This window comes from Bacillus rossius (genome assembly GCF_032445375.1).
Source record: "Bacillus rossius redtenbacheri isolate Brsri chromosome 9 unlocalized genomic scaffold, Brsri_v3 Brsri_v3_scf9_1, whole genome shotgun sequence".
In the NCBI taxonomy this organism is placed as follows: domain Eukaryota; kingdom Metazoa; phylum Arthropoda; class Insecta; order Phasmatodea; family Bacillidae; genus Bacillus; species Bacillus rossius.
Window position 1 is genome coordinate 18,824,765 of NW_026962012.1, and position 22,837 is coordinate 18,847,601.

The 22,837-nt window shown below is 37.2% G+C and overlaps 1 protein-coding gene across 1 annotated transcript in view; it reads left to right on the plus strand.

The window, feature by feature from the left end:
* Window positions 1-22,403, plus strand: part of LOC134542557 (ATP-dependent RNA helicase DDX54) — a 73,887-nt gene extending 51,484 nt beyond the window's left edge. Inside the window, exons 6-13 of the mRNA XM_063386919.1 lie at window positions 2,145-2,355; window positions 3,312-3,547; window positions 8,771-8,965; window positions 13,791-13,920; window positions 15,568-15,766; window positions 19,209-19,347; window positions 20,210-20,366; window positions 22,147-22,403. Of these exons, the coding sequence (XP_063242989.1) occupies window positions 2,145-2,355; window positions 3,312-3,547; window positions 8,771-8,965; window positions 13,791-13,920; window positions 15,568-15,766; window positions 19,209-19,347; window positions 20,210-20,366; window positions 22,147-22,316 (1,437 nt within the window). The 3' untranslated portion in view covers window positions 22,317-22,403. The remainder of the gene's footprint in view (window positions 1-2,144; window positions 2,356-3,311; window positions 3,548-8,770; window positions 8,966-13,790; window positions 13,921-15,567; window positions 15,767-19,208; window positions 19,348-20,209; window positions 20,367-22,146) is intronic.
* The last annotated feature ends 434 nt before the right edge of the window (window positions 22,404-22,837 follow it).

Here is a 22,837-nt window from a genome sequence, read left to right on the forward strand (position 1 = left end):
TAATTAACGAAAATACAAAGATGTCTTTGGTGTAAATTTTCTTTAAAGAAGTAGCCAGCGCTAGTTGGCATAATTGATGTTTGGTTATGTTGCTTCCCGTATAGAGCGCACACACTTAGTCGAATATCAATATCTCGTTGAATGCATGCAACGCGCGCTCTCTGTCAAGTGCCGAGTTAGCTACATTTGATGGCCTGCACTATGCATTAGTTCAGTCTTGCATTTGTGTCACAGATTATGTTTCTCTATTGAAAGTTGAAGAAAGGCTTTTGTTGCATGACTTATTAATTTTAAATGTTTGTCATGCATTTGTATACACTACCTTATAATTAAACGTACTTACCATGAATGGATTTTGGTTTTATAAATAACTTGACCTAACCAAAAAAAATTTTTCTCATAAAAGTCACACCCCTACTTTTTAAATTGATTTTAGTATAAAATGTACTATGATTATGCGATAAAACACGGTATGTACATAAAATAAAAACTGCTGTCTACATCCATTTCGTTGCTTTATACATGAGGTTTTCTAGAAACCACCCCAACCCCTTTCTACCCCTTATAACTGAATTTTGGTACCTCTTGATGAAACATGAATTTTTTTAAAATCTTGACCAAAATTACTTAGTAGAATTGATTTTATAAAATGAGGAAAATCGCTGTCCACGTGAGATTTAAAAAAATCCCACTTTCCCACCAATTAGAGCTGAATTTTGAGACTGTTTGAAGATATTTTAATAGTTAACAAAAACAGTAAGGAAGATCACTGTCTACATAAGCTTTCGAAAAATCATCTCATCTTAAAAATAATTTTAGTACATCTTGATGAAATTTTTCACACTCAACATTCAAAATAAGACAAAATTTATAGTGGCCTGCTTTTGAAAAGCACAGACTACTCACATTTTTCACTACCAGTAGTTTAAATTTCCGAAATAAAATTTTACAGTTTTGTATTCAAATTACTGTACTCTCTCTCTCTAAAAAAAAAAAGTCTCTTTACCCTGCATAAAGCCGGAGCTATATTGGCTACTTTAACTTATAGGTACATGAACTTACAATTAACTCTTATCCATTATGCTGTAAGTTATTATTTTTTGTTACAAAAGTAATGTAACCAAATTTTGATAATTATATATAACTATTAAATCTATTCAAACTACAGGTGTATTATATAAAATAAAGTATTGTATTTACATAAATATAAAATTGTGATTTTTACCAAAACTGTTGAAACTAAACGCGGGGGTTACATTGTAATCGTAAACTCGTATCTTGGTATAGGAACAGTTAGTTGGAAAACTACAGGCTCTGCCCGTAAACACCGTCACGTATGCCACTTTAGTCCAGGGCTTCCAGGCGTGACGGATGAGAGGATAGCACTCGGAATGTGCACTTCTCTTCACGGTGACGTCACCCTCCCATGCTTTTGAACTATAGTCACAAAACACAGTTTTATTTCTAACTGTAGTTTGTTTTAAATTACTCTGTTGACGAAACTTTTAGCATGTCTACATAACTGCACACACACTTTTTTCCTTCTTTTTTTAGGTTATATTGCTACAAGGACTCTGTTTCCTTCATTATTCAAACTATATATCTATATGAGAATATTAATATATTTTATGTTCACTTTTTACTGCACAGTAATCGTATACTTAAAATAGAATAAAAATTAAACAAAAAAACAATTTGAACTTTTACACACACGTTCGATTCACATACGCACAGTACTGGTGTTCAGGGACTGAAGACGCGTACTGGCTGCGCGCGCCCCACTGAGTGTGTGTGTGTGTGTTTGTATATATATATATATATATATATATATATATATATATATATATATATATATATATATATATATATATATATATATATATACATACATACATACATACACACACACACACACACACACACACATACACACACATTCACGTGACGTGACCATGTCGATGACGACTTACATGAATTTACTCCCTATCCAAACCTTCCTATAGAAGTTTTCACTTCAAAAATAACCAAAATACAGCTATGAGCCCATGACTACTGGTGTAATTTTTAATTTTTTTAGGTATTGTGATTAAACTTTTATACATAATTTGGTAAAAATACGTCAGCACGGTGGGATGTGCTGGCAGATCCTGGACGCTGCAGGGGTCTCCAACACCTTCATCTACTCGAACCTGGACGCGGCCGCTCGCAAGATCAACGCGGCCAAGTTCCAGCGGGGCAAGGCCTCGGTGCTGCTGGTGACGGACGTGGCGGCCCGGGGCATCGACATTCCCCGGCTGGACGTCGTCGTCAACTACAGCTTCCCCGCCAAGCCCAAGCTGTTCGTGCACCGAGTGGGTGAGGCTAGCAGCCCCGCCGCGCCAAATTATTATATTTTTAAAGTTTTTTTTTCGTGAAATTTAAATGCAGAAGTTTGGTATGAAATACATCTGCTTCATGTGTTCATCGACGTCATTTCTAAGATTGTCATACAGTGCATCATCATGTAACACAGGAAACAAATGTCAATAACAAAGTTATTTCGACATCTGAATCGTATTATTCCGGAGATGTCCGCTGGCAAATGCTGTGACCGACAGTTCCCGTTTTAGCACACACTCAGTTTATTCCATCACTAACTAGGAACCCCAGAGCGCAAAAATAACCCAAAAAGACGAAATTCTGCATTTTTTTAAAAATTTCGTGGGATTTAAATGTTTTAGTGGAAATACAAGTTTGATATGAAATACGTCTGTTTCTTGTGTTCATTGACGTCATTTCTAAGAACGTCACACAGTATATCATCGATTTGTAACACAGGAAACAAATGTCAATAACTATTATTTTTTATTCAAGAATTTCTACATTCATAATGAAGTGATTTGCTACAAAAGAGTGTTAATATGTGTATGAAGATTGATATTATTTGGATAGCAAATTTGTAAATTTTAATATAATTCTAAAATACTGAACTTTTTTTACCATTAAAAAAAATTATCAGTTTTCCATAGGCTTGTTTGAGCATTCAAGTTTCAAATATGAATAGTTAGTTGTGTATTAGATTCAACTTTGAATCCTCACTACACGATATTGAAAATTCAATTGGTTAAAAATATTGAATTCAGTTTACCTCGTGAGTTTGTTTTAAATGAACAGTGATTGTTGAGGTTAAAGATTAAGTTATTTGTGCTGCATGAACACCCACTTGATATGTTTTGGGATGCAAATGTAAGAGCATGAAGCCTACTCGCCATTGTAAGCGCACAGTGTCGGTAGTCGGTAAGCAGTGGTTGTCGAGAGCGGGAATCTTGCAGGGCGCTGCGCGAGGGCCGGACGCAGCGGGCTGGCCTTCTCGCTGCTGGCGGGCGACGAGCGCCCCTACCTGCTGGACCTGCACCTGTTCCTGGGCCGCCCCCTGGCCCTCGCCTCGCCGGCCCCCGGCCCGCCCCGGGGGGACTGGCCGGACGGGGCGGTGGGGGCGGTGCCTCCGCCCCTGCTGGAGGAGGAGCACGCCCGGCTGCTGCAGTGGCACGCCGCCAGCACCGACCTGGTGAGTGTTTGTGAAGAGGTACTTCTTGGCATTCCGTCCGGAAATCCCTCAGGTACCTTTTTTGGTTTTGAAGGTCTGGTGTACGTACTCATTTCCTGCAATCTCTTATTTGCCTGCCTTCGTAATCAACTTCAAACTGTGTGATGAGGGAACTCTCTTGGCACCGTTGATGTAAAACAAAATTGTAGTCAGTCATACATTTTTATGGCTACTTCACCTTTCTCATTTGCAACCATTGCAGCGGAATTCAATTTTTGTTGTGGGTGTTGACTGATCAACGCAATCGACTAATTCAGACAGAGAAGATACATTGGTAATCCTGAGTTTTTTTTTCAATAGTCCAAAGGTCCATTTGCCTACTGGCATGAACAACAAAATTATTTTTTTTTTTTGTTTTTCTGTTGAAATATCCTGCATGCCAAGTACCCCAATACCATGTTATTCTTATTTTGACCTACATATTTGTCGGCATGGATAAAAATGGTTTGTTCTCCCAAAGTGTTATTTTCCACGTGGTGATGGAACAGGCTCACAATAAGATTGGATCCTTTTGTTGTACTGGCAGACTTGGGAATCCGGTAGTTAACTCGTTTGTTCGTTGGCACACACATCACACCAAAAATACCAACCTTTAATGGCACTAAGAAATGTTAGGGCCAGACTGCGAAGGATTGCTAAGTACTATTTGCACTTGTGTCATATCAAAACTGTAATGTACAGAAGATTTGTCATCATTTTCTAAGTTGTCTAGTTTTTTTATAGTATCGTTGTAGTACTTTATTTCCATAGAAACAATCTGCAGATGGAATCTCATTTTCTCATTCGCTTGCATCTTTTGCTCTTCTGAAACTAAAGCCATAGCTGCTTCAGAAGTAAAATGTTTCTGACATAAAGCACATAGATCGATTCTGAAATTCACTACTACTACATATATAGAGACAAATACTTTGCTAGTTGTTAGTAAAAACCCTAAAGTGTACAGGTTTTTGAGTCATGGCATCTCCAAAAGAAGCCTTTGTAAGTTCTATATATTATAACTTTTGATTCACTGGACAGCAGTAGTCTGAACGTATTTGTAACACTGTACTGCTTATACTGGACAATATTACCACATGCTTTCTGCATAATTGTTAAGAAATGTAATAACAACCTCAGCATCCGAAAAATATGTCACATTCTTTTTTATTTTTCCTGTGTTACCATGCTCTTTTGTAACCAATCCAGTAGTGTTATCTTTAAAAGATTTGTGCAATGGGAGCGCATGACTTGATGTAAGTTTTTGGACATACGCCATTGCTAAGAACTTTTTCTGTTGAAGAAAAACTAATAAATAAAATAAATAAAAATACACAAGAAAGACAAAAAACACACAAAATTAAGCAAACAATTGCTGTTGTCAACAAGAATATAAACACCACAAAATATTCCGAAACAGAAATATGGTCAACAAACAAAGAAAAAACAAAGAAAAATGTACTAAGTGAACAAAAAAACACACAAATGATGACAAAACAAAAATATTGAAACCAAAATAATTCAGCACAACAGTTGAAACGAGACAAAAACACGACAAAACGAAAAGACAAAAAAATACAATAGTTTTTCCAAAACAGAAACAAGCGACGTTTCGGTAACTGCTATCTGCTCCCGTCCTCAGGCAGAGACGCACATGGTACGGAAACACAGGTGCGACTGAGAAGGGGCTGCCGCCGTTTCCTCATATGCTCGGCCGGGAGCGTGTGACAGCGATACCGGGAACTATTACGTTCCCATAACTCGCTATGTGGTCGCCAATATAAATAGTGCAACCCCGTCACTTTTTTCGAATCATTGGAAACGTCGGCGGGGCGCGATGTGTGTGATTTTAAGATTAAAGGTGGCTCACGGTCCAGAAGAAGTAAAATAGCTGTAGCATGTTGCTTGGCTCTATTTTTAATAGTGTAGGGAGGAGGGGCTGGAAAATGAGGGTATTTATCAGAGAAAGGGCTACATCTTGCTCAGCCAATGACAGACGAGCTGTCTCCCCATTGGCTGTGCACCATGTAGTTAAAGCGGATTGGTTATGGTGGGTTGAGTATTGGCTATTGTTTTGTGCTGCAGGGATGTTTCTCTCTTTATCAAAGGGATCCGCATATTTTTTAATTCAATGCTCTGCTGGCTGAAAATATTTTTATTGCTAATAATGAAGGCTGATTCTTTGATTTTCCTTTTTATTTTATCAGATTCCTGTATGAGTGGTGTGGAGTCTTCCCAGAGAATTTTGTGGCTATTTTCCCATGTATGTTCAGCAAGTCTGGATTTTAGGGTTTCACCCTTCTTGCAGTTGTTTTTGTGTTCTTTGATTCCGGTGGATAGAGCTCTGCCAGTTTGACCATATTTCTGTTTCGGAATATTTTGTGGTGTTTATATTCTTGTTGACAACAGCAATTGTTTGCTTAATTTTGTGTGTTTTTTGTCTTTCTTGTGCATTTTTATTTATTTTTTTTATTAGTTTTTCTTCAACAGAAAAAGTTCTTAGCAATGGCGTATGTCGAAAAACTTACATCAAGTCAATCCAGTAGTGTTGTACATTTTATTGTTACTTACAGAAAGTTCACCCAGTTTTGGATGTTTGTTAAGAATGAAGAGTCTGAAATGCCTACTAAATCTTTTTGTCCAGATAGCTCTTCCATTTTCACTGTTTTCATCACGGCTTAAACACCTTTCAGTAAAGTAATCAACAAACACAGTACAGTTTTCATCACTTAATTTTCACCACGTAATCCTATATTATTTAAAATATTAAACACTTTTTCTTCAGACATTTTTTATTTCAAGTCAAACACAACACTCACCATGATAACATTACAAAAAAAATTAACAATGCCAGGCATATAGCTCAGCTGATTGGTTGACAGCTGTTTGCACGGTTACCAACCTATATTTGTGAACATTGTAAATGTTCATAGGAAAAAACAACTATGTACTCGCGAATTCATTATGAAAGTTAATAATTATTATTAAAAGCTGATAATAATATTAATAAATATTAAATTATATAAAATAAAACAATATTATTATAAAGTTGAAGGCATAAATTTTGCATAAGAATATTAGCAATTTTATGTGGCTAATACATCTATGATAAAAAAGGTACCTGAAGTCGGGGCAGGGATTTTTATAACCAGAAAAAGTTCTTTTGTTGAGAGAAGCACGTTTTAGTTCCCTCAATACCAATAAAATTCGGGAGAAGCTCATTTTAAAGTGATGCATGTGGACTAGTGCGTTTATGAAAAGGGACCTTTTGTCAGTCACATGTTATTTCTCAATAAGAGATAACCAGAAATGAACATTTTTTGCTTTATCGATTAATTTAAGTGTTTGATCCAATTTTATCGGTTTTGTAATCAATTACAACATTTAAAAGACAAAATGAACAGTAATAAATACCAAAATCCAAAAACCTATAATTTTTACCAAAAAATAAAAAAAAACCAGGCCTCTACAGAACCCAGACTGTTCCATCGCCAGTCGCACAGCCGGGAGCTGACAGCGTTGACGCATGCCTTTTTTAACTGATCAGACTGTTTCCTCCGACTTCCTAGGAACCTGCACTTGGGCAAACACAAACCCAGGAGGCAGAATTTTGAGTAAATGGCAAGCGTAAGATGCACCTACAATTACTGTGTACAAAAGCAGCAGCGACAGTTTGCATGATGAACCTGTAGCCAAATTGGTCAGTCAAAATCAAACTCATTCTGTTTACTGTATAGTGTTTTAAGTAGCATTTTGGTGTACCTGTATTTCAGTGCTGTTTCAAATTTAATTTTTATTCATCATGAAAATACCCCTGGTTATTAATAGGCCTGCTGTGTGATTTCTTGATTTATCAGGTGCAGTTTCGATACCTCTAAAATACCTGACTTGAGAAATCCCAGGAGGCACGAACAAGCAACTTCGTAGACGCGAGAACAAGCTATATAAAGATAAATTTATTTCATAGCCCAGACGGGACGAGACTCAACACAGAGCAGAAGACATAACAGATAAGAATTTAAGAATGTACTGATCACTGCAAAAATTTAATTACAGAATTGTAACACAAAAAAAAAGAGAGAAGGCTTACACTTACCAGACATGGCTTTGCAACGCTCGATGTGGAAGCACCGCGCCCATCACGCACTAACATTAACCAATTAAAGGTGCAAGGTAGGGGAAGAAAGGGCACATCAGGAAGGAGGGGAGGAAAAGGGAAGGGGACTGATGACTGACGGGAGGTCGGCAAACGCGCGCACGTTTGAAACAGTAGCAGCAGCCGCTGCAACACATATTGTTTACGCTTCTGTTTCTTCACAATCTGTAATACTTATCTATACTAACTTTTATGTTTCTTTAAAAACCCTTTAATTTCTTAGCAAAATGACGAACCATATTTGTATTTTTGCTTGGGATTTAAAAACAAAACTTTTTTCTTTAATAAAAATTGGAACTGGGAACTGAAAACCGAGGTTCTTAATGTGAATTCATACTGTATTTTAACAGACTAATAAAACCCAGAACCGCACAGCTTTCCAATCAATGATGTACGTTATAATTACGAGTCGACCTCTTTCTATGCGGTGGTGTGTTTTGGATCACTGACAGAGACAAGCTCAGGCCCTGCCTGTAAGGTCACACCGAGAAGTAATAATAATTTTTTTATTTCCCCTTTTGTTTTTACACTTTGTTAACAACATTCACTTAATTAACCAGGAAATTTAGCACTCACAAAAGCAAGCTTATATGTGAGTGCATCTAGTCACTTCAAATTACATGCTGTATTTTGACGATTGTAACATTTGTAAATGTATAATAACTGAGAAATAAGTCTATAAAATATAACCTTAGAAACCTTACATTAGTTATTTAAAGATGAAAGTTAAAAAGAGCAATTTATTAAAATTATTTATAAATTATAACGTATAAACAAAAAAAGTATAAATTATAACATTGTTACATGAATAAATGAAAATATAATTCAATATGAATTAGTATTTTAAGTAAAGTACAGTAAAGTTATAACAATATATAAAACTTACTTAAGTACTAAAGCCATCTCTTCATCAGTTAAATTATTTAGCCAAATATTAACATATTTTTTCATTTGAAAATAATTTCTAGTTTTTAGTTTTCCAGGAAGAATAAACTCAGTTTTGTAAGCCTAAGTTGTAGTCTCCCTGAGCACCGTGGGGCATGTGTCCTCAGCTAAACATGAAGAAGGTGTGCGGGAACGCGTACAGGCAGTACATACGATCACGGCCCGGAGCGTCTGCGGAGAGCGTGCGCAGATCGAAGCAGATGGACTTCACGAGCCTGGACAGCCACCCCGTGTTCGTCCCCAGCGACGGTTCCGAGAAACTGCAGCTGCTGCAGAAGATGAAGACCTACAAGCCCTCCAACGTGAGTGCTGTTCTTCCACCCGGGACCGTAGCGAGCTTCTCCTGCCTTCACTGCTGTGTTTGTGTATCATCTGAACATGGCATTTTATCAAACAATTCCATTGGTTTAGTACTTTTTGATAAGAGAGTCACACATGTACTTAGTGCAGCTAGACAATGGACTGGGTCTGGTCGCTCCTCCAGCTGCTGAAGTCATAGCAGATGTCTGCAGCTTTCAGGGGGTGGACTTGTGGGTTGTTTGAATCTGAATATTTGTTCTTTGTGGAGTCTACCACGAAACTGAGTCATTAAGTAGCCAGAGATCCAAAACATAGTCATTCTCATGAACTGCTATATAAAATGAGGTTTAAGCTTGACTACTCGAAGACAAGGTATTTTGAGTTTGCTTTTAACGGACGCTGTGATGTTGTTTTCAGAAACTGAACGTTCGAATTTGGAGTCAAACAGTGCTTTAGATTTAAATTGTTTAGGTTTAGATACAATTTTCAAGTTAGAGGTAATTCTATCTCCAATTTTCATTTCTCTCTTGTTTTCAGAATGCTGGACGATTTTTTTTTTTTGGCATTACCTTACTTCTAAAATCCTTCACCCTTTTTTTTTTATTAGTTTCTTGCTTTGTTCAATTCTGGAGGATTAATTTGAGCAAGCAGACACTGGACTGGTGGATGTTGTACATCCCCGAAGCTGTGTCCTCACTGACCTACTCACGGCTGCTTGTCGTGTGGTTTGCCTCGTCAAGAGATGCTGGAGTCGATGTTTCTGCTGAGTTCTCGCAGCAGCAATGTTCTGCGATCATCACTGCTAGTGTCGTTTAATAAAGTTTTTTGAACACCATTTTCATTTATTAATTCCTCTATTTGGATTGTCAGGATATCCAGTTTAGCACAATTTTTTTTTCCAGTAAAGTTTAAGATCCAGGAGTGACAAAAGTTATTTAAGGGGAATGGAAAGGTAAAATATCTTGGGAATGCTGGAATCGAATATCAAGGATAAAATCTGAACTACTCATCATATTTCTTTGCGGTTTGTTTTGCCAACTAGATAATTTAATTACAGAGGGTTGTGTGTACAGTAGTGGCCACAATAATGCATAGTTTTTTAGAAAAAAATTAAATAACTTTATGCAGAAATAAGGGGTATTATCCACAAAATTAAAAATTATACCAAAATGTAATTTTTATATTGTGTAATATAATATTATCTAGAACTCTATGATAATCAAAGTGAAAAACACTTGATCGCTGAATTTTAAAGGAATTTTAACCAATTAAAACCTGCCATGCAACATTTAGGTAAGGAAGGACACGCTTGTTGAGCAATTACGTAAAATTCTGTATTATAGAGCTCTAGATAATATTGTATTACACCATTCAAAAATTATATTTTGGTATAATTTATAATTTTGTGGCTAATACCCCTTATTTCTGCATAAAGTTATTTAATTTTTTTCTAAAAAACTATGCATTATTGTGGCCACTTCTGTACACACAACCCTCTGTAATTAAATTATCTAGTTGGCAAAACAAACCGCAAAGAAATATGATGAGTAGTTCAGATTTTATCCTTGATATTCGATTCCAGCATTCCCAAGATATTTTACCTTTCCATTCCCCTTAATGTTGCAAACACAGCATAGTAATTTATATTCATTTGAAAATTCACAGTTATCTTGTGTGTCAGCACACAAACCAACGTTGAACATGAGACGCCATTAACTGCAGCGAGGGAACTGTGGAAGAAGCTCGCCCGCTACACATCCACAGAACCGTGACCATTAGCCGCTCCGTAGTAAACAACTGATGCGTGCCACGCAGTGCCACAACCTTGTCTGCACGAAGTCGAACACTGCCTGACCGTGTGGCCAACTTGCCACTAAGTGTGGCAATGTTTTTGCATTATTGAATTTGAGGAAAAGTACCAATTTGTGAATAAATTAACATTAGTCTCGGCTTTATTGAAGGTTGTTTAAAAGCTGAAGATTAACTTTTCTATTCCGGTAATATGTCCTTTCATGATAAGCTTAAAGTGTAATCAAAACTTTTCAGTGATAAGGAAAGTAGTTCATCTTTTGAATGACCCTTTTTTTGCCATTCTTTCTTCGATACTGTGATTGTTAACGCTCTACCAGGAACACCATACCGTGCCATTGACTAAATATGGTTAAAAACTGCATTCACAAGTTGTGCAGTGGAACATTTTGGAGGTTAACATTCGAACTGCTTGTAGCCAATAGAAATGTAAAAAAATATGTCCTGGCGACTTGCATTTTATGTGTCATGATTAGAGGCACTGGAAAATCGTAAAAACAATATAGGCGCGAATAAAAGCGACAAAATGGTTTACCGACGAATAAACGCTACAATCACGTTTTTAGAAGTAATTATTACAATTTCAAGTAATATTAAAATTTACAGTAAATTTTAGGTTTACCTAATATTTTTAAATAAACCATTTGTTATTGTTAACGGCCTAACCTCATACAATAAAGAACATTCTTTATTTTATGAATCTTCTTACCGTGTTTGAAGATTACCTAATAACCGGTGACGATGGCGAGCCATGTAAACAATCAACACGATCTATGAATCTTGTAAATAACACGAAACACAATTTAAATACGCATAGGCTCGTGCGTAAACTAAGTTAACGGCAAACGTAACGTACGACCCAACAAATGTAAACGATTAAAGAGAGACGTTTATTTACGCGCATGAATATTTTCACGGGAAAGAAAGTGAAAACATTGAAGCGGCCATATTTGCCAACGCGTGCGTGCGTGATGTTAACACAAGCAATAAAATTATTTACTGTTAAATGACAACTAAAATATAAAAATTCATTAATTTAAGTTTACAACACACGCAGCTTAAATTTGGCAACTACAAACAAAAAAATACGGAACTCTACTTCAGTCAAATTCGTTAGCACTTTAACGAAGAAAAAAAAAAGATGGCAGCAATGTAGCTCTATGCTTTTGTCGCTCATTTGTTGAACGTACCTAGTGTTTTCCTAATTTCCTAACCCGAAAAACAATCAGTAATCTGTGAAACTAAAATATTGCGCTGCTATTCACAATAAAATTAAGGTTGTTAACCAGTGTTGCTTGATGCTGAACGGTTTTTTTTAGCAAATATAATTTAAAAGTCACAGATCAAAGTACCAGCATAACTGAAAAGTCTGTTGAAACATGCTCAATGCTGTCTTTTAATTTTTGTTAGTGGCATATGTCTTTGGTAAAGTTACATTTTATTTAAGAACTCTGTGAAAATTATTTTTGATGTTCGGCTTTGTGAAAGTGATTTTTGACACTTATGTTGTTATGTTTGTTACTTGAACAACATTGACTGTTTTTTGCATTGATATTTTAACATCTCAATTGCAAATTATTTTCAGTGTTAATTGATGTAGGTACTTTACAAATGTGATATTTAAACTTTTATGTTACATGTTATTATGGGGCAATATTATTTTATATGGACAGCTACACCATCGTGAATTGTGTACATAGAAAATTTTCAAAACCGTTTTGAAAATATGGAATAATTGAATAATGAATAATAGAATCACGTAAGAATTTTCTAGTCTATTAAAATTAAAGCTATATAAATGCTATATGGCAAAATATAAATGCTACGAACATCCATTATAAACACTATTTTCCAGTGCCTCTAGTCATGATGCAACCTCCAATATCTGTTAACCTTAAATAAAAATTTTTTTAATATAAGTCGGACCTGGAAGAAAAGGAAGATCTCAAATTTTAAGTCTAACGTGAACTAATTCAATTGTAAAACATGGGTATTAATTAAAACATTAGTTGAAGGATATTTAATAAATGGCTACATTAAATTTAACTCAAAATTACTTCAAAATGGTCTCTTGAGTAGCTAATATCAATAGTGAAATAATATTTACTTGTCATTTCAGGCAAGAGAAATTTGTTTTAAAATTTTTAATTCAATAAAGTTTCATTATAAACAACGAAGCTAGTTACTTTGCAATATTGTGTACAGTAAAGTTTTACTAGTGTTGGATCAGTTTATAGTAAAGGCTCTTTCGCCTAGCCCGTTCTGGACCACTTCTGTGCCGTATCATCCAACATAAATATATTTTTAATGGTAATACCAAAGAAAAATTAATATAGTTTTGTGATATTTAAAACAAGTTGCAATTACCTGTTCTATGGTAAAAGATAATACACATGGGCATTACTTTTTAAAAGAGTATAAGATATCATGTTGCTTCCATCCTGAACAAACATTCTAGTCCACCCACAAGAATGTGAGGGTGAGCAGCTTCAAAGGAGAAAATTATTTTTTTTACAATTAGGAGTACAATTTTGGTTTATTTTTGACCAAGGAATTCTCGTTTTCTTGTCATTTTCAATCTAGTGTTTCATTTTGTTTGGTTACAGCACAGCATGTTTGCTGTTTGCAAACGCCCTCCTACGGCTTCCAAGTATTGTACTTGTTCAGTCTTGCTCTGCAACTATTCACACGTATCTGTGATCAGACCTGTCGGAGAAATTACATCTCTTTTCATATCGGTATCTCCTGTCAATATGTAAAACTGGCCATTACTTATGATGTTGAGGCAGTAGATGTAGACTTAACTTCTATAACCATTGGGTTTGTTCATTCATGAGCTGTCATTGGTGAAGACTTCACTGGGTGGTATCGTGGTTTATGGTCTGCATCATATCTTCGTTTCCAATAAATGGGTTTCTTGTTATCTATTAAACCAGTTAAATAAAATGATGTATGTTGCTACAGTTGAATGGGCATGAAGTGTTTAGCCCCTAACAACATTGTGTGTGGTTGTTGCAGACTGTGTTTGAGATCTGCCAGACCACGTCTTCGGAGATGGCGAGTGTGATGAAGAGGGCGCGAGAGAAGCACCAGCCATCTGTGAGCAGCTTCCTCCGGAAGAAGGAAGAACGGAAGCAACTGGAATCAGGTGACGATAACAATGCTGCACTCTCTCTATAGCCTCTCAAAGATATGTGTTTGCAGGAAGGGGAACTCCATTAATAAGGAAATTACATCTTCACAAATGATAATTTTACAAGTTTTTCGCCCATATTAACGCTTCATTCATGATAAATGAAAAATTATAGCAAATTGAACTAAACTCCATTTTTCCTGTGAAGAATGTAGGTGGAAACCATTACTGTAAAATCACTGTTTATCAACATCACAAAAATGAACTGCGAAAGCTGTATCAGTAGCTTCCCTGCAAGTCACAAATGCAATCCTCTGTGTTTATGAAGCACGGGATTGTGTGTATTGTTACAGTAGAACCTGATTTTACATTACAATTCTTACGTTTTTGCAGTATTTTGCTACATTTTATTTTGGTTTCGTTTTAACCTTATTTGACACAATGCAATAAATTCCAGTTGGTTACAACACACCTCCTATCTACTAACCACAATTTATAATGTTTGTTTATGTTATACCCACATAAAGTTGTTATTCCCATGTTTGTTGCGTGCATCATTTGTGCAAGATAACACTTGGCAGAGCGAGCCCTCCGCGCGCTACCTCCAGCCAATCAGAGGCTAGTTCTCTCACTCCCTAGGCCTCTGGGCCCCTAACACAAGTTCCTAACTACAAGCAGTCCTATGGATTGATTGATTCATCCTGTCGTCACCGTGGTCACATCTCTTCGGTGCTCCTCGCCTGCGACTCCATTCGGAAGCAGTCTAGCCCCCGCTAACGTAAGGCATGTGATCCCATGTAGTCCGGGAGTGATTCCTAGGTTTTTATTTTCTAGTTTGCTAGTCACTTTACTTCGGAGACTGCGTACACACACAAACACACACTCATTCACTCTCTCTCACTCACTTTCGTACTCTCGCTCTCATGCACTCACTCTCACACACTTTAAGTCATACACTCTCTCAGACTCTCTTACACTCTCAAAAACTCTCTCACTCTCTCACACTATCTCACAATCAGACTCACACTCCCCACATGCTCTTACTCACTGTCTCTTGCACACCCACACGCTCTCTCGCTGTCCCTTACACTTCCACATGCTCTCTCTTGCTCTCTCCCTTACCTCCACACACGTGCTCTCTCTCTCTCTGTCCCTCACCCCACACACACGCTCTCTCTCACTCGCTCTCTCGCTGTCTCTGTGAGGCGATCCATGAGGAGCTAGAAACTCTGGCCACACCCAGTCAATATCATTGAGAGAGGATTGTAACTTCTGATGGTACCTGGTGGGTACTGGAATCTTGAGCAATAAAGTGGCGGGACTGCTGGGGTGCCGAGGAGGAGAGAAGCTGACCAAGTGTTGCCGCCAGCTGCCCTCCCGTCATGTATCACATGTATCACCACCTGGCGTGCTCCTATGTTGATGAGTAATGTAATATGCTAACACCTTCACCTTCAATAATGAATCCTATTTATTTCACAGTTGGGTTCCACTGGAAATTTATGCGGTATGCCATGTTTTTGGTTGTTTTGTGATCAAGAAGTTTTACATGCAGTTAATTTTACTTTGAAGTCAATATTATGATTATAAATGTATGAAACTAAATCTCCCGGTGAGTAAGGTGTGGTGGTCACGCTGGACGAGCATGGAACTCGCCGGCAGGTGCGGGCGCTAGGGCCGGGACGCGGCTGGTCGCGAGCAGCGCGGAGGACGTCGGCAGCAGCTTCTCGCGCGTGGTCTGGCCCGGGCGGCCTCGCGACCACGGCGAGGCGGGCGGCAAGAGGCTGAGGAGGAGCACGGCCGCGGTGGACACGGAGAACTACGTGCCCTACGCTGCACCGGACCATCACAGCGAGCAGGGGTGAGCATCGTTGTAGTAGTGCCAGTTCTTATTTACCAATACAGTAAAACCTCCATTAACGAATATTCTATTTAACAAAAAAACCCCATGCAACAAAATAAAATTTTGGTCCCGCTGAACCTCCATAAGATCAATGCTGTTTTAACCTCTAAATACCGAATTTTATTTGTTCCGAAATTGTGAAATTCCCTTTACAACGAACTGTCGCTTTTGAAAACACGCAAAAATAAACATCTCCTACAAGACATCCACTAATTTTTTTGCATTTACTGCTTAAAAATACGTGGGTATAACCTTAAAATAATATGCACCATCGCGGAAGACAATAAATAAACAAAGCATCATGGATAACACACGTCGTGTATACATGCCACACTTTGTTCAAAATGGTGGTTACATTTAGCGCTAGTGGCGGAAACCTCCTGTACCATCGCTCTGGCAAGACGAACAACTAGTATATTTTGCATTTCTATGGTTAAAGATGCGCACACGCAAATATTTTTAACTATGGTGTAGTACAATTTCCGTTTTTTTCAGTTTTCACTGTTGTTTATTTATTTCCACACGTAGTTACGGAAACAAACACGGTACTATTGTAAAATGAATTCTAATCGTAAAAAACGGTGACAGATTGACATTAAAATAAAATTAGAAATTTTAAATACAGTTGATGAAGGTGAAAAAAAAAAGATATAGCTAAACGTTTCGACATCCCGGCGTCTACATTTTCGACCATATTATCCAACCGGGAACAGATTGAAAACAACGCTTCTCTGGTAGGAACAAATTGTAAACGTGTGAAAGTATGTAAAAATGATGATTTGGACAAGATAGTGATTTATTTCGACCATATTAAACATGCCATTAAACAAGTTTATTCTATGTACTTTTTCATGTTTAATTTTTCATATCGTATTAAACAGTCAGAAAGACAGTTCTAGCCATTTATGTGAAGCTTTATGATGACTAGAAATATATCGTTATATCGTACAAAACCTCCATTTAACAATCCCCTTTACATCAAACACAACAAATTTTGGTCCCTTGAGATTTGTTAAATAGAGGTTTCACTGTTTTGTAACAATTCTGACTAGATTCCAACATTTTGTGTAATATAATTTGATTTTGAGTTATGTCGTGCCAAAAGTTGAATAGTTTTTGTAGTCAAGTAGTAACAATTTTGCACAAGTAGTTTATTTTGATGTTGAGTGCAACAAAGAAAAAAAAAACTTGCATTACAAGTTGAATTAATTAATTAATTGTGTTTTAAGATGGAGTAGAAGTGCAGCAGTCTCAAACATTAATATTATGTACAATTAGTTTACAGTTATCTATATTCTACAAACGTTAGACCATAGTAAGTAACAAAGATGAAATTTTTAAACAAAATTTTTCGTATTAAAATGTGCAAAGTTTGCATATTAAAACATATGCAGTTCTAGTGACTGGGTGTCCTTCAGTCGTCATAGAGTCCCATCGTATTGTAGCAGTGCCTCTGGAGTGTCTGCAGGCAACGGGGGTGAAGGTCTGGTCAGAAACATCATGTAAAAAACCCAAAACCAACACTAAACTTTGCTGAAACTCATAACATTTTTGTTTACAGCAGCAGTATGCTAACTTGCATTTGTTTTGAGCCTCACTTCAGTGTAAAGTTGCACATTCAATATAAATATTTGGAGACTGTTCACTTACATCATGCAGTGCTGCGCTGTATTGAGGTTTTTCCTTCGCTCTCACTGATTTAGAGATCCAGTTACTGAACTACAGAAAGTTCTTTGTTTGCTACAGAAAAAAACAGAGAAACTTACTGATACATAAGCAGTTTGTATCAGTTTCATTCATGTAGCTGAATAGCTGTTGGATGCGCATATAGCACAATAATTTTGGTGTTATCTGCACTTATGGCACCATAATTCCAGTGTTAGTTGTAGGTAATATTTTGGCAACAGTGGAAGACCTGCAACGGAGAAATAAATTGTTGTGTTTCCTTTTACATTGCTACATATTAAATTGATGATATTAAAAGATGCATGCTGGGTTCCTTTTCCCCTCAGACTTTCAAAAAGTTGTCCGTAGGTTCCATGATAGCTATACATTTAAATTAGTAAACTATAATATTTTTTTTTGTTAATTATGATTGCTGTAACCACCAAAACATCTAAACTACGGGAAGTGCCATGCGAACATGAACTTACATCGTCGTGTGGTGAAATTGAGGCTACAAATACTTAACTTTTATTTATGTTGTTTCTTATAAGGCATAACTTTTGTTTAGAGTAACAAATAATTTTGTAATGTTAATGTTTCCAGACTCAAAAAATATGAATTTTCACATGCAGTGTCTGCTTAAGTTTAATGTTTGGCAAACCTCAGAAAAGCTAATAAATATCCTAAAATAAATTTTTGTAGTGCCTGACCTTTTTTCTGTCAATTTTCTAAAATGGCAAAGCTCTATATTTTTCATAAATTATCCAAAAAATTAAAATAACTTACTGTTAAATCATTAAGACATGTAGTAGGTACTAAATAAAGCAGTACACCAACTCTTTATCATGTGGCATAAACAGGGAAGAACCTACACAATATGTAAAATTATAGATGTTGTAATAACAACTGAAGTAAATGAAAACATGGGGATGGGGCTAAAGGGATGTTAAAACACATGGTAACATGTATTCACACACCATTTCTTTGCCTGACCTATAACATTTTTTAAACGTTAAGTGTAAACAAACGATTAGTTAGGTTGATACCAGATTATTTTTCACTTTTATTCGGACGTTTACCGGGAAACCAATTTTTTCGCAACTTGAAAAACAAAATTTTGTATCACGTTAAGTAATAAAAGAAATCCATGTTAAACCAGGAACATATAAATATAAAATGTGTAGAGGCTTTTCCTGTAAACAAGTCATGTTCATTTTGACATTAAATAACCAAAGATATGAAGACACAAAGGGGAGGGCTAGGTCAAAAACCCAGGGAACATTCACCAGGGCAAGTAGAAACAACAAATAGACACCTGTTATGTTTGAATTGTTGCTTTCAAGACTGTAAAGTCCGTACCTGTTATAATTTTCTGGTGGAAGCAATTTATTTATTTACTAATGCCACAAATGCGATTAGTAGCTCTTTGTGCTGTGTATATGTACACATCTTGCTGGAAGTGTCCCTTTGCTCACGTCAGTGGTAAAGAGACGCATGTGGAAGTGTCTCCTGTTCCACTGCAGTGGTGAAGTGATTGCTGGGTGGAATAGTTGCTTTGATCATGGCAGTGGTGAAGTGATTGCTGGGTGGAATAGTTGCTTTGATCATGGCAGTGGTGATGTGACAGATGGGTGGAGTGACCTCCGTCTCATGGTTGTAAAGAGTGACTGCAGGGATGAAGTGTCGCCCGGCCCACAGCAGCGGTGGTAAGTCTCGCGAGTGTGTGTGCGTGCAGGCTGGCGGTGCACAGCTTCGAGCGCGAGGCAGGACGCGCGGAGCTGAGCCTCACGGGAGACAGCGAGGACCAGCTGAGACTGCACAGGAAGCTCATGCGCTGGGACGTGCGCAAGAAGAAGATGGTGGCCGTGCCTCAGGTAGCCCTTCACCCGATCAGCCTGTGTCGCTTCCCTTCAATATGTAACAGTAGTTCAGATGGTTCGCTAACTATTTCCAGTTCATATTTATACTTTTCTTTGGGCAATGTAACGCATTGTAGACGCAATAATTCGTGCATTTCATTCTTTGTTATACTCAAAGTTTACCTATTATTAGACCAATCTTAATTATCCGTGTCCAAACGACCATTCAAGTGTTTAAAATATGGTGCTTGTTTCACTAACACTGATTGAATCATCATGTATGATTTTCACTTACGAAGGGGACAGCAAACAACTGTGCCTTCCTTGTACGATGGCATTGGTTGGAAGTGAATAGTGACACTGAAGTCAGAGAGTGTAGTTCTTCAATTTTATACCAAGCCCGCTTATCAAGGTTAACTCTGTATGTACGCGAGGTGATGTGATAGTCCACTTTCCTAGTCATGTCATACGTGAGTGCTGGCTTATGATTTGGCGATGTTGACGTTTAGAGAATATTCTTAGTTTTAGCTAGCATCCTTTTTCAATTATAGGCTTTTTATCTGCAGTAAATAACTTTTTAAAATAAATTTAAATGTGCACCTTTTTCAAACCTGATTTATTGCTTATTCAAACCATACTAGCCAAAACACAAATTACAAGCAGTAATTGCCTATTAATGCTGTTTTTTTTCCTGTTTCTCTAAATGTGTTATTTTTTGTAAGTATTTCTATTATTTGGTATTTTTGACGGAACATTGAGCTACGAAGGATAAAGGAAGCGAGTGGAGTGGGCAAACATTGTGAGTTACTTGTTGACGGCAGCACAAACCCTACCAGGAGCGAGTGACGTGAGTGTAACGCCCTGGACTTGCGGACAGGCCAACAAGAAGAAGATCCTGAGTGAGTCTGGCGTGTGGATCCCCGCGACCTTCAAGAGCAACAGGTACGACCAGTGGAAGGAGAGAAGCAAGGTGCTGCAGCAAGCGGAGGAGCAAGGCGACAGCAGCGACGGAGAGAGCCGCGACAAGACCGTGGGTGAGTATTCGCTCGTACCTTGTTGCAGTGCAGGGCAACACTTTATTATAGTTTTAGGGAAAATGAAGAAAAAATAGTATGTAGAAGTTGATTACAATATTATTTCCAAAGATGCTAAATAATACAAATTAGTGTAACAAATGGCAAACAGGGTGTGATATTCTGGTAATGAATTAAAAATAGTGTTATCGTAACTCGTCCTGAAATTTGAGGTTATTTTCCTTAAACTCATATCTTTATAGAAAACAGAACTAGATAAATTTTTGCCATAAAAACAATTTTAAAATATAGATTTTGTTCTTGAGCATCCAAAAACACCATTAAATTGTGTCATATTTTGCAACCTTTCCTTTATGTAAAAGAAATTTAGGAACATAAGGTGTATATCTGTTAAAAAATAAGCAATCGTACATACCTTTCATGGGAATTACTGTAGTGTTAATTATTTATAGAATCAATAAACATCTCTGTGGAGATTTTTCTCTCGCAATCTTTTGCTCGCAACAATACATCAATTGTGTGAATCTCTCAGGTAAATAGAAAAACATTCCAGTAAGCATTGGATGTGAACCAGATTGCACTTATGACCTAGGAAAGCAAGTGTAGCATATTCAATTCCTAAACCCTTATTTTTAGGTCTTGGAATATCTGCCTCAGTCCCCAGTTCCAAACTGTCGAGACCAATGTAATGAAACATTATTAACAAATATCAAAAAATTATAAAAAACATTTAAGAAAAAAAGAAAATATGCCATGGTTATTTTTAGTCCTCGGTTTGATTCCCAGTATAAGCAGTTTTAAATAAAAGTTAACCCCGTCTTCCTTCACGGTGACCACCAGTGTGATGTCAATACTGCCATATTGGCCGCCTTGGATCTTTTTCGTCTGCTAGTGTATTATTGCAGTGATCTTTCACTGAGATTAAATTATTATAAAATGAGCAAGGCATTTGCATTAAAGAATATGAGCTGCATTTGTCATCACTATCAGAGTTATAAATTCTAAGTACAGTATACTCAAGTCTTTTTATGTGTAGGGTTTCTGAATCATTTTTAGTTTTGTAAATTTTAACCATTGCTTAAAAATTGAAGTTTTTATGTTTTACCAAAAGTGTTTTCAAGACATGATGGCCCACCCATCTTATGTTAAATAAAAAATCCAGTATTATTTGTTTGTTGAATAAAGATGACTATTAGTTTTACCACTGTAGGCATTATTATAGTTTTAAGCTCAATTTAAGTATACTTTTCATAACTAAACACAATGAAGCTAGCTTCCAAGTGGTGTGTGTGGCAAGACTGGACATTAATGTTATTTTTTTCAAAACACCTTTGATAAAGTAATTGACTGATATGGTATTATGTTTAAAATTTTATGTAAAAAATTCACAAAAGTTTATAACGTCAAGTGTGAGCCACAAGCACGGTAAATTGGGCAGCAAAGAAATATGCGAAGCTCTCATCGTACCACTGGCGTGAAATACTCATAGCTATTGTGTCCTCATTACCTAACAGGACAACATGCCTACCAAAGCATATAGGGTTATTGCAGTGCGATGACACGCACGGCATGGAACACGCACACGGTAAGGCAGTTGCCCCCGGGATGGGGACAACTCCCCCCCACCCACACATGCAGGCGATGCGGGCTCCGATCCCTCGTCACTGGTGATGTCATCATTCATTATTCCCTAGAACAAAGTGGTGTGATGTAGACTAAAAGCTTGCAAGCGCGAGGAACACTAGGAACAGGTGAAACCACTGAGACGTGCTGTGTGCAGGGAGACGCGCGCCCAACACGCACTGGGGGCGACACAACACGAAGGTGCAGCGCCAGACCGTGATGAGCGAGCTGAAGCGGCCGGAGCAGATCCTCAAGGTGCGGCTTCGGAAGGAGAGGATGGAGAAGCGCCGGCTCAGGAACATCCACAAGAAGAGAAACAAGCAGTGAGGCCCGACCAGGTCATTGTCGGCTGACGGCATCACCTTAAATCGATCTTCAGCTACTCATTAAAACTGGGGCTGCATCAAATACAAACGTTTATTGATTCCTAGCTCACTCCTTAATTTTTATTCTCAGTTTCAAGTGGTTCCATTTCCTATTCATAAACCACTATTGTCAAAGAAAGTCTGTAAGGTGGACTGTGCACTAGTAGTTATTGGCTCGAGATCCTGCTGTTTGAAATAAGAAACATCCACACACATTAAAAATTTGTACTAACATTTTTCATAAAATATTACATTTTTTCCCCCCCTCCACTAAATTCACAAAGAGGTAATGATTTTGCAAAGTAGCCCCAACTTGACAGCCAATAGAAATACTTAAAAATAACTTTAAGATGAAACAGATTATTTAATTGTTGTGGACATAACCTTGCTGAGCAACCATTTTACTTTTGCAACGATCTTGTCTTAGACCAATAAATTTTACGATTATTTTTCCAGAGTATAAACTTAATCCACGGCCACAGT